Consider the following 12,851-nt stretch of genomic DNA (forward strand, 5'->3'; position numbering starts at 1 on the left):
TTTCTGTATATCCCCCTAAAAAGGCTGGGATGTCTTGGGGGACAGAGAACGCTCCGTCATTGAGCGTCAGATAGAGAGAGACGGAGTGTAGGCGTTGTCCGAGTATCGAGCACGTCATGGTAGTAAGTACAACTTTAATTTTTAGAACTTCAGTGTGCCCGAAAGACTTAAATAAATATTAATATAATAAAAATTATTATTCAATATTTCATCTTCAGTGCCATCCAGTGTATTGAGTTTATGATACATTATAAAGAATACACTATTGAACGTATATTGTACTTAATCAAATTTAATATTTCAGTAAAATCATTATGAAATACACTATAACTTACAAGTAATCACATGCAATATGAATTAAGATATTTTAGATTCATCTTATACAGTGAAAAGGAACTATGACCTGATTTATCTCCATGCACAATAGTGTCAAAGAATATTCATGTATTGTTTTTTTTTTAATATTTTATCAAAGCTTGTTGTATGTATAGTTGTTTTAAATTCAAATAAATTTTTTCACGGAAATTTAAAGTAAATTTATATTTATTTTGGGAGGATATCATTTTCAATTTTCCCCATTAATTTCAGTAATTAAAGATATAAAACTGGATGAAAATAATAAGGCTTGTTTGCAAGGGAATAGAAAGGAGATGGGTGAACATAGCGTACAGAAAGCCTATAGCTTCAGATATATAAAAATCGTGTTCAGTTTGTGAATTTTGTATTTAGAGTAACGTTCTCATTATTGAAGTTTATGAAATTACGATAAACAAAACTTTTCTGGGGAAAATTTTCTCGGCAAAATTTATTCTTTTACTAAAAAATAATGTGGTACTCGTGTGGTTCGAATCCTAGCAATAAAAATCCTGCGTATCATTTTCTTTCGAGACTAGCACGCTAACCACTAAACTACACAAGTCCTGATGAATGGTGGCATTTAAATCATGTTTGTGATATGACCCCGGACTTAATGGACTTTAAGTATTTCTCGAAAATATGCGAATGTTATGTCATAAAAGTATATTTTTAAGGTATAGTGGGTCTTTGCTCCATGTTTTTGGTAACAAAAAGACGTACATGTATATTTTTATACAAACTTTGAGGATTAACTTTCAAAAAAATGGAGCAAAGACCCACTCATATCGAAAAATAGTGTTATAGTATGAGAAAATGACTCTTTTTGCCCTCTTAAGTGTGTGTATATTTCATAGGCAAATAATTTCAATCTTTGTGAGATTTTTGCAAATTGTAGAGATTTTTAATAAAGTATGTTTTAATGTTAGATGAAATATCAAGGGAAATTTTGATATAATTGAGATTTAATTTTTCACCTTCATGTTTGTCACACTATAGGCTTTTAGCTCGTCATGTTCACCCATCTTCTTTGTGATAAATAAGTATATTTCAGCATGAATAAAACCTGTACAAGGTATTTTACAAATTTATATGTCTTTGAATGTCCTCGTATTGTCCTTAAACAGAACTTACACTTTTTCTTTCTTTTTTTTTTTTTAGTTCGATGTCCAACAGCATTTGACTTTGCAAGATTCTTGAGTGATATCGAAGGTAATTCCAGTGGAATAAACGGAAATAATTTACGTAATCCGGTAGTCTCTGTGTGTGTGTGTGTGTGTGTGTATCATTTGCATTTTATGATGCTTTTTTTTTTTTTTTTTTTTTTTTTTTTGCAGAAGAATGTCAAGCACCTGGGGGACCAAGTCGAGTTACTGGCCGTATGATGTCCCTGATCTGAGCATCTGAGATTAAAAAAGATACTTGTTTCAACAGAAGAATGTCCCATTAATGTAATGAATGTTTCATTAATCGTTTGATTTCTGTTTTGTGTAGACAGTAATTACATACAATATTTTTAATAAAATTATTTTCATTCGTATTATATTTAACATTTTCATTAAATTGGAATATACAAGGTTCATTTATATATGCGTATGTTAAAAGTTTACAACCATTTCTTTTTTATTTGTGTACGACAGTAATAGAAATATATTTTTATGCCCCCGGACCGAAAGATCCCGGGGTATATTGTTTTTGTCCTGTCTGTCTGTTTGTCTGTCTGTCTGTTGTCAACTTTAACCTTGCCCATAACTTTTGATTGATTGGAGCTATGACTTTCATATTTCACATGTGTATTCCTTGTGACAAGACATTTCTTTGGGTACCATCATATTTGACCTTTTGACCTTGACCTTGGAGTTTGACCCACTTTTGCAAAACTTTATGAGACTTTAACCTTGCCCATAACTTCTGAACAGTTGGTGCTTGGGGTTTCAAACTTCACATGTGTATTCTTTGTGACAAGGCCTTTCTTTGGATTTCAACAACTTTGACCTTTTGACCTTGACCTTGGAGTTTGACTTACTTTTGGAAAAATTTAACCTTTGCCATAACTTTTGAACAGTTGGTGCTTGGGAATTCAAACTTCACATGTGTATTCCTTGTGACAAGACCTTTGTCTGGATATCAACCTCTTTGATCCTTTGACCTTGACCTAGGAGTTTGACCTACTTTTGAAAAACTTTAACCTTTGCCATAACTTTTGAATGGTTGGAGCTAGGGTTTTCATACTTCACATATGTAATCCTTGTGACAAGACCTTATTTTTGGATACCAACCACTTTGGCCCTTTGACCTTGACCTAGGAGTTTGACCTACTTTTAATCATGACTTTACTGTCATTAAGAAGATTTTTTAAAAAAATTTCCAATGTATTCTTATGTAAAACTTTGATTGCCCATAGTAGCCCCACCTTACAACCTGGGTAATGATTTTGACAAAATTAATTGAATCTACAGTACCTGATGATGCTTCCATATAAATATGACTCATCATGGCTTTGCTGTTCTTGAGAAGAATTTCAAAGATTTTTGCAATGTATTCCTATTTAAAACTTTGATCACCCATAGTGGCCCCAACCTTTCCCTGGGTGTCATGATTTGAACTTTGAATCTTCACTACCCCAGAAAGCTATCATATAAGTTTAATCTTTTCTGGCCCAGTGGTTCTTGAGATAAAGATTTTTAAATTATCCCTCCCAGTTTTCATTATTTCTTAATTACCTTTACCTAAGGATATTTTGTGCCAAGTTTGATTGATATTAGCCTAGTAGTTCTGGAGAAAATGAAAATGTGAAAAGTTCACAACAATGACAATGCCAATGGCAGCAGACAATGCACAAATTTCACTTGAGCCTTTCGCTCATTGGTGAGCTAAAAACACAGACATGAGAAACTGAAATGCTCCAGTCAAGCTGAACCAAGAAAGCCATGTTGCAATTCTTGTCAGTTGAACATAATATTTTCAGAGGTTAAAGGGTAACAAAATTTCAAAGTACAGTATCATGAGCTCATAAACATGTATAAATACTAATTATCAATCCTGCCTCTCAAAATTTAAAAAGTCATAAGTTAAATTAAACTGCCCCAGGTGTTTTTTGCAAAGTAATTCAAATGTCAAGGTCAAGTGGATTGTAATGTGTAATGTCTTATGACAAACAGTGCACATGCTAAATAGGACAGACTTACCTTCTAAATGTCAAAAATATCCTTATCAGCACTATGAACTTTTTTTAAAAGTAGGTCAAAGGTCAAGATCAAGGGACACAAGGTCAGTACCATGTAATTTACAAATGCAATAGTACCAAACAATATGTGCAAAATATCCAATCCATACCTCTTACAGTTCTTGAAATATAGGGTGTGACAGATGGACAGACAAACAGACAGCAAAAATTACAGGTCAGTCTTTATTGTCACATCAGGTATACATGTATAAACAATACTGATAATATCTCAAAATACATATACATATATAAGACAAAAAATAATTAAACTTCGTAAAAGTGGAATGCCAAAACTTATCAATATTATTACAACAAAACCATATACCGGTATATATATTATAGTATCAAACATGTAAAGAATGAAAACCCATTCACAGTGTAACTTGATAATGTACACTCCATGTCAAGTGTACACATACACTAAGTAGGAAGAAAGCTTTAGGTAATACTAAAAAATTAAAATTATCAACATAGTTTTAAGAAAAGTTTATTGTGCCACATAAAATGCACAATTAATCTCAAACAATCTTCATATTAATTATTATACAGACCAATTCGACATAATTTCCTTTAATCATAGAAGTCAATGTGTGCTCCAGACTCAAAGTTGGTCATCAGAATTTGACAAAGCTTGTCAATAGAGGTCTGACATGAGAGAATTACCCCAGAATTAAATGCATCTGAAAAGAAAAATCAGTCAAAACAGTTTTTGTGAAATACAATGCACTTCCATAGAAGCAAATTCCTATGACTGTATATCCTGTGTGAATAACTTAATTCTTAATTTTGATTTGACCCTGACCTCACAGACACTTAATCTCTATACAAATACTCAGAATCACGTGTATCAACTATTAAGCAATTTTTACTCTTCATTCGTGAGTATATGGTTCAAACAGTCTTTCATAACAGTGAAGTGTACAAAAATTTACAACCAAGCATATTTCAAATGTGAAGGTCACAACCAATGGACTACAACTCTTTTCGCTCCCATTTCATGTATTTTGATGCAAGAACAAAAATTTACTTGACATTTCACACATGATTTTCCATTCATTTGTTTTCTGAGTTCCAAATGGGCTACAGTCATATGCATTAACAATAATTATTGAATGAGAAATCTGTTAGTTTTAACAAGAGATAAGAAATAATGAAGAATTTCAGTAAACATATATTTAAAGGGGAATTTAAACAATTCTCTTTCTTTTTTATAGTAATTTAGAGTTATCAAATGAAAACTTCCCCATTCATATAGACTTCTGTAGACTTTGGAACTTATAACATATGTACATGTATAAACTTTGTGAATATCAGAGCAATTTAATGAAAAAATTCAATTATTAAATCAAAAATTTTAATCGTCGTAATCATTTAAATCACATCTTTTGTGCAAGTTTTTGCAGACTGCCCTCTTTAGTGCAAATGTGCAATCTAAATTCTCATTTGGTGGAATTTCATAAACAAAGGTGTAATTCTTCGTATTATCCTATTTTGATCTCTCACTGAAATTCTGTAAAATCTTAATCAGATTTTTTGTTGTATATCATAAATTATTACCGGTATTTCCAAATCACTGACATAAATCCTTTGTTCTACCTAACATCCCAACATGTCTTAAACTTATAAAAACTCCACATTTAATGATGTAATTGATCCATAGCTTGCAAATCCCAACTAATTCAAACTTTTGGTAGAGATAGTTGTCTAACATTTTGAAGGTGTAAAATTGATTATTAAGACATAATTTAGTGATAAAAAGTGGAAGAAATACACCAAAAGCAGAAGGGTAGGCAGGTCTGCTTTTGATTTTCCATGACAAAATTCATCTGCAATTATTAAACTAGAAATTTTAATACGTGACAAATCATGTCATTTACGCAAACTTTTGATATTTCATGACAAAATTCATCTGCAATTAATAAATTAAAAATTTACATGACAAATCAGTTTATTTAAGCATGCAAACTTTCGATTTTCCATTGAAGATTTTGCAGGTGGGAAGGCATGGCTTTTCATTATAAAATTCCTGCATTTTTGTTGAATAGGTATATAGTTCTTGGGTTTTCTTCAGTAATGAATAGCATAATTACTTAAACTACTACCACATCTTCATTTCTTTAGAAACATATTATCAACCAGCATACAATGAAAATTAGAAATGAATCTATAAAAGTACCTACCAATAAACATTTGTTTAGTATCAGGTGCTTTTGACTTTTCTCGACAGTCTTTATGCATGTCTGTGTCACATGGACCCGGTGCATAGTTAAGCACCCGGAGACTTGGTTCTTCTACTGCAAGAGTCCGGAAAAACATGTCTCTGGCTGATTTACCTGTTTGTAAACAGATTAATATAACTTCATATGTATGATAGAAGTATGATTAAAAAAGATACTTGTTTCATAATGCTTTTAAAAACAGAATTTTGAATTTAACCATGATTACAGAGTACGTATTACAAACAATTAATGGCATGTTTGAAGAATGTTATTTAATCAAACAGTATCTAACAAAGAATTATATCAGAAATACATTGGAAGCAAACCTGAGCAATAAAGACTCAAAGATTTAATAGGCTGTATTGCAGCTAAAGATGAAATGTTGATGACCACTCGCTTCAAAATGTCATCAAAAGCTTTCAAGAAAGTAGAATTCAACAATATTGCGCCAGTTACATTGACATCAAAGTTACATTTCACAGTCTCAGCATCAGTCATTTCTTTAGCATACTTAGTAATGTCCCCTAAAGTAGCTGCTGAATGTACCATTACAGCTTGCTCAAAACTACTCAAAGAAATTTTATGAACCTGGAAAATTCCTTCAAATAATTGATCAAAATTTTCCTGCTGAATGCTGCCTTGGTCAAATTTTTGTGTAACACACATTTGGTGTGGACATTCTTCACTGATTTTGGATTTGACATTCTCAAGTGCTTTTACATCGCGACCAAGGAGGATCAATGCTGAACCTGCAGGAAATTTCCTTGCAAATGTCAAAGAAATACATTCACCTAGACCACGACTTGCTCCACAAACAACAATGCAGGTTTTACTTTGAAAGAAGTCATCCATTTTCTTTGTGGCCTGCATGTTTTTTTTAAAATTCTGAAAATTAATATATAAATATATTATACTATGAAAAATGTTATAAAAAAAATAGGAAAATCTTTTTGACTGAGGCTTAGAAAAATAACCTGTCTGTGTTTCTACTTTCCAAGCTGAAATTTATAGCACAGATCCTAATTGTTTTGGTAATAAATAGTTCTGAATTTTCATTTTTGTCCAATATATGAAAATTTTATTTTGTTTAAAATTATGTCACAGAAACTCTTTAAAGCACTATTTCTTTTTTCATCAGTATTACTTAGATCACAGGCCTCCGAATTTCTATCAATAAGCCGTTATATGATTGATCAGAGTGATATATATACCCCCTCTAAGTGTATTTATATATAGAGAGGGTATATATATCACTCTGATCAATCATATAACGGCTTATTGATAGAGATTCAGAGGTCTGTGCTTAGATTTGTTCAATTTAGACCAGAGAAAAAAAATTAAAAAATTGCCTACCTGCCTAACTAATTTTTTTTCAGCCCGAAGGCAGAAAAAAAACACACAATGCACAAAATATACACTATGCTGAAACATGAGATTCCATGTATGTTGACAATGACAATGTACACAAATCTATGAAAAAATGTCTGTGTATTTAAAGTAATATATTTTGTCTAGGCCTGATTCTCTACAGACACATGGTCATAGGTAGATATTAGTTAGAATGATCTAACTGTGTCTTAATTGGGACAGGCCCTCACCACATGAAGCTCATGATTAGGCTTTTGTTCGTTTTGACTATTTCACACTTACTGATGAAATTAAAAATCAGTGACCAAAACACCTCCAAATCAATATTTCTGTTCACTCTAGACGATATTCTTATGCATTTATATAATGAATTGTGTGAAAAAGCAGTGAAAAGTTACACTTACGGAATAAATCGAAAATAGACGAATCCAAATTGAAAGTCAGTTATTTCGTACAAAAGATAATTCGTACGTGCCGTACGATTATTTCTTTTTTCAATATATTATAAGTGCTTTGGTCACTGCACACTCCGATAAGAAGAGCACACTTGAATTCATGCACCCATTTTTGTAGCAAGTGTCTTAGAGCCCCTTTGTACTAAGGGGACGACCATTTGAAAGGGGGATATGTCCTTGAAAAACATTTCTGTCCTCCTCTGGGAAGAAAATGTAAATGGCGAATGATAAAATAATTAATCTGACGCTACAAAATTTACCAGCCCCCTTATAAGAATCAAATGGTCATCTTGTAAACTGATTTTTTACTTAGAGATGGGGACTTCATTGACACACATCTATAAAGTTTTTACTAGATCCACATAACAGCATATATTGGATGAAGATGGGCGAAGAAGGCCAGCGAAATGCCTTTAGTGCGGCAAACGTGAAGGTGAAAATTAAATTTCAATTAAAACAAAATTTTCTTTGATATTTCATCTAACATTAAATATGTAAAATCTCAACAATTTTCAAAAATCTCACAAAGATTGAAATTATTTGCCTATGAAATAGCAATCTCTCACCAGAGGGCGTATTACGCTTCGCTACAACCAATCTCTACCCAGAGTTATCGTTCCCGCTACGCTCCACGTTGTAGCGTAATACGCCCTCTGGTGAGAGATTGCGCTACAACACGTATAAGTGGAGCGTAGCGGGAACGATAACTCTGGGTAGAGATTGATGAAATAGCCTACACACTAAAGTGGGCAAAAAGGATCATTTCTCATACTATAACACTATTTTTTGATAGGAATGGGTCTTCAGTCCATTTTTTGGAAAGTTTATCTTCAAAGCCTGCGTAAAAATCAGTCGCGAATTTATAATTGGAAGCCCCCCCCCCCCATTTGTGTCCAAAATATACATGAGATTTAATAAATCATTTTTTTTTTGGTGTGGCCGTGGGTCCCTACCCCGACCCCACACTGCCCCCCCCTTTCAAAATTCCTGGATCCGCCACTGAAAATATATACACTTTTTGGTTAACAAAAACTTGGAGCGAAGACCCACTCTACCTAAAAATACGCTTTAATGACACAGCATTCGCATCTTTCCGAGAAATACTTAGCGACTCCATTTAGTCAAGGGTCATATAACAAATATGATTCGATTGCCACTGTTCATGAGGAGTTGTGTATCCTAGTGGTTATCCTGCTAGTCTCAAAAGAAAATACTTAGGATTCTTATTGCTATAAGGTTCAAAACCCAAGAATACCTACCGAGTATTATTTTTTAATAACAGAATAATAATTTTTGCCGAGAAAATTTTTATCATAATTTCATAAATTTTGATAATGAGAACTTTAAATACTAAATTCACAAATTGAATATGACTTTTATACTAGCATATTTGAAGATATAGGCATTATACACGCCTTGTTCACCCATCTCCATTGTAAATATTATGTAGAAGGGGAGCTTGAACCTCTATATTTAAAGCAATATGAGCTGCATTTTTGGGAATTTTATTTTGCTATTAAAATGTGTTGTTATGATAAATTTGTATGTAAGTTAAAACTTTTTGGTCAATAAGACAGAAATAAAGTATCAAATTGCTTCAGAATAAAGGATTTTGTACAAATATATAGTATTATATAAGAAATAAATATTGTACAGGACGACAATAAAGTAACTGTGCTTCAATCAAAGCTTACAAATAGTTCTTCCATCGCAAATATGAACAACAGGGATTTTAAACGTTCTTTTTTTCTGTCATTGAAATAGTCAATTACAATTTTGCAACAAAATTTCTTACATCAAAGTTGCAGCCCATATTACTTTAAGGTCTGACGACACATTCCTCAAATATCTGTTTTGTTTCTCCTTGTAATTTAATATAAGAAATATTCATAATATTAACATTATCTTGTGAATCCTAAATTGTCTTCAAAATGTCTTAGAAAATAAATACAACAAAAATTCTGATACTGACAATTCAAGTGATTTCAAATAGAATTGTATAGGAAACAAAACCCTCTGGTATCTTGCACAAATGCCTGGTAAGGTACTTAAGTTCTTGTGAGGGAACTTTTTAAAGTAGCAGTACTACAATGACAAATTTTTGGGAATTACTATTGAGGAACGTGTCGACTGACCTTAAATCCACAACCAACGGACCTAACGAACTAGATGAAGATTGGCAACAAAGTAATAAAACTTTTTCTCTTTTTTTTTTCCATTTACTCCAGTGGTTTGCTTTTTATCTAATTTTTAGTGTTATTAACCTTTGCACGTTTAAGTACAGTACACACGAGCCATACGCTAAATTTATTTTTTGCCAATCTAAAAATGCAAGCAAAAGAAAATGGAAATTGGATAATGTGGCAGTCACACAGGTTCGATGGTTGGTGACTGTTATCTCACTTGGTGTAACACCTGATTATCTGCCGTGTTTATGATTCAGGGGCCCATGTTCGAATCCTGGTTTGGTCTGTCACATTTTCTCCTTTCATTACATTTGGCACTGTGCCATACCCTGGAAGTCACAGGTGAAAGACCTGATAAGGAAGAGCCTTGGTTGGTGTCTTTGGGAGCTAAAGACTTTCAAGGAGGGAGGGATGTGGCGATCAGGCAGGTTTGATCACAGTTGGTCAGATAGCTCAGTTGATTGATCACCTTAACAGTGAATGAGGGGGCGAGAATTTGAATCCTGGACTAGTTCACAAATTTTTCTCTCTTCCTGTAGCACAACCAGGGTTGATAGCAATTCCCCCTGGATGATTGTGTTCTAGCAATTGTAAAGCTATTGAGAGATCATCACACCTCTTCATCCCAGACATTTCATTAGGAGACATCACAGTCTTTCAGTTATCACAGTTAACATAGGACAGGATTTACTCCCCAAAATCCATGACAAATTCTCTAGTTTCAGTTTCAAACTATCCTCTACTTTCTGAAAGGAATAAAGTACAAAATATGTGACTTTTTATTTTGTAAGAAATCTTAATATTTCCAAGTACATGTACATGGTTTCATCAATTCTGGTGTTTTTTACAGTCTGATCTCGTATCTGATACAGTTCCAGTCCCATCTGTAAGAGAAATGGTAACAAGTTTAAAACACAAACAAAAAGAAACAAACTACACATACAATACCTTTAGGTACCAAAACTTTTGAACTTCTCAACATCTTTTCCGTAGTTAAACAGCACCTGCAAAATAAGTGAGAAGATTATAAATTAATGTGTTTAACTCTGAAAATAAGATCACAATCTTGATATACTCGAGCTAAAGAACTTCTCAATAGTAAAACTTTGAAACTGGGTAGAGATGCTTCTGCCTCTTACTCAATCGCGGTCCTTTCCGACAAGCGGAAAAACAACCTTGCATGTATTATGTAAGCGTCCATGACAAACCCCTTTTCATAAACATTGAAATAGATGAAGAAGGATCTTTTATCTGTGTAGTCCAGAGCACAACTTTACTGAATGTAAACATATAACCCAAAATATACTTCAGAACGGACATTTAACCATTTCCATCCAATACTTAAAAAAATAGGAAGTGACTCCATTTTGAATAAAATTTTTAACATCTGCTGATGTGATTACATTCCACGGAAAGGCCAGATAAGATTTGATTGCCTCTTACTAAATCAATGATGGCATGGAGTACAAATCCCAGAACTATAGGGAACAGTGCATATTAACTGTTTTACAATAACGGTATAAACTTACATGCTATACCACGACTTCCAAAGTTTCTCTTGGATTCTTTCCTCCCAGCAGAGCTACAGATTCACCCTAAAAAATAAAAGTACCAAGTTTTAATGATTAAGAACAAAAATTAGAAAGAAAACACTTTAATTTTCATGAAATGATCTGGGTTTTTTTTTGTTTTTTTTAAATTCTAATGTTTAACAATTTAATACTTGAGAATTTTTAACATTTCAGATTATTTAACACTTCAGCTTTATAGTAATTTACATAAAAAATAATTTTTAGCTTGAATTCACTGTCTCCAACAGGTACACCACTAAACAGAGTGTCGACAACACCTCCTTCTTTCTGATTTCTTACATATCCACCACTTGTCTTCTCAGTTTGAAGTTTGTTGCTAAATAAATGTTTCATTTTGTTACCTTAGATGAACATTTCAACATCCAAAATTTTCCCCACAGCCTTGTTTCAGTAAGATGGTTCAATGTTGATTTCCTAAGAATTAAAATTTCTTTTCAAATTGATTTACTTACAAATTCTGTTGGTTTGTTTCCTTGATTTTGAGCTCCTTTTGGTCATTTATTTTGAAGGTGATATCCTGTCAGATTTAGTTTTCATTGTGAAGGTAAAGGTTTTTCTTTCTCATATTGTTGATATTCTCAAGTTGCAACAGTAAAATGCTGGTAGTTTTATCTTGATTACTTGCACAAACAAGGCTATATAATAAGGTAAATATACCATCACATTACGGACACAAGCAGCAAGAAGAAATGAGCTGTAAATTTTGCACTTTTTCCTTTGTCATGAGATCAATGTATCTGAAATGACTCTCTTGCAAAATATGCAATGTGATTACATCTTCCAAGAGATAATTCATGAAAGTGGTAATTATGGCACCCATTGAGAACTATTGGTAATTATAGTGCTCATAGAGAACCATTTTTAACATATTCTGATCTGTTTTCAATCTCTTAGAAGTTGCCCAACGCGGTATCATTCTATTATGTATAAGAGATCTGAAGTTTTTTTGTTGATAATTTGAAGGTATATATCAGAACAAAATTTGCCAAACATTTTTTTTAAAATTAAAATCAATCCTCTATGACAAGAGTGATAGCATCCTTCATACATTATTATACTACCAAAACACTTAGGCAATACTTTTTTTTTTTTTTTACTATTTTTTTTATTTTCAAAGAATTCAATTTGAGCAGTATGAATATGTATATGGCAAACAGATATACTGCGTGTTGACAATTTATACTTGGATTGGATTACTTTAAAAAAAGTATAATTCTCCCATCTTTGCTACATTGCATTTCACACATTGGCTTGTTGTACAGTTTCCAGTTTCTAAAATTTCCAACGATGATCTTCCATCGTAGATTGTATTTGTAATTTCTTTGAAATATTAGAGGATTTCCTTTTGGAAACAAAAAAATCCTTCATTTTCGGATGTCCAAATCAACACAGAATTACTCTTTTTTTTAAGAGATAAAACAGCTTTATCTTGTTAATTTATTTTTTTCTAT

General features: G+C 32.5%; 1 protein-coding gene and 1 long non-coding RNA gene across 2 annotated transcripts; both read right to left on the reverse strand.

Annotated features, from left to right (window-relative positions):
• Positions 1-3,749: 3,749 nt before the first annotated feature.
• LOC133181210 (sepiapterin reductase-like) lies at positions 3,750-6,683 on the reverse strand. Its single transcript, XM_061315744.1, has 3 exons — positions 6,126-6,683; positions 5,761-5,913; positions 3,750-4,260 (listed from the first exon to the last, which is right to left on the reverse strand). Exons 1-3 carry the CDS (start codon positions 6,667-6,669, stop codon positions 4,151-4,153), a joined length of 807 nt encoding a protein of 268 aa, XP_061171728.1. The 5' UTR covers positions 6,670-6,683; the 3' UTR covers positions 3,750-4,150.
• Positions 6,684-10,573: 3,890 nt separating this feature from the next.
• On the reverse strand, positions 10,574-12,793 carry LOC133180908 (uncharacterized). Its single transcript, XR_009720412.1, has 2 exons — positions 11,338-12,793; positions 10,574-10,812 (listed from the first exon to the last, which is right to left on the reverse strand). It is a non-coding gene; the product is annotated as an uncharacterized LOC133180908 (long non-coding RNA).
• Positions 12,794-12,851: the final 58 nt, after the last annotated feature.

Source organism: Saccostrea echinata, unplaced genomic scaffold (assembly GCF_033153115.1).
Source record: "Saccostrea echinata isolate AGI-Se365-2 ecotype Australia unplaced genomic scaffold, CSIRO_AGI_Sech_v1 ptg000008l, whole genome shotgun sequence".
NCBI lineage: Eukaryota > Metazoa > Mollusca > Bivalvia > Ostreida > Ostreidae > Saccostrea > Saccostrea echinata.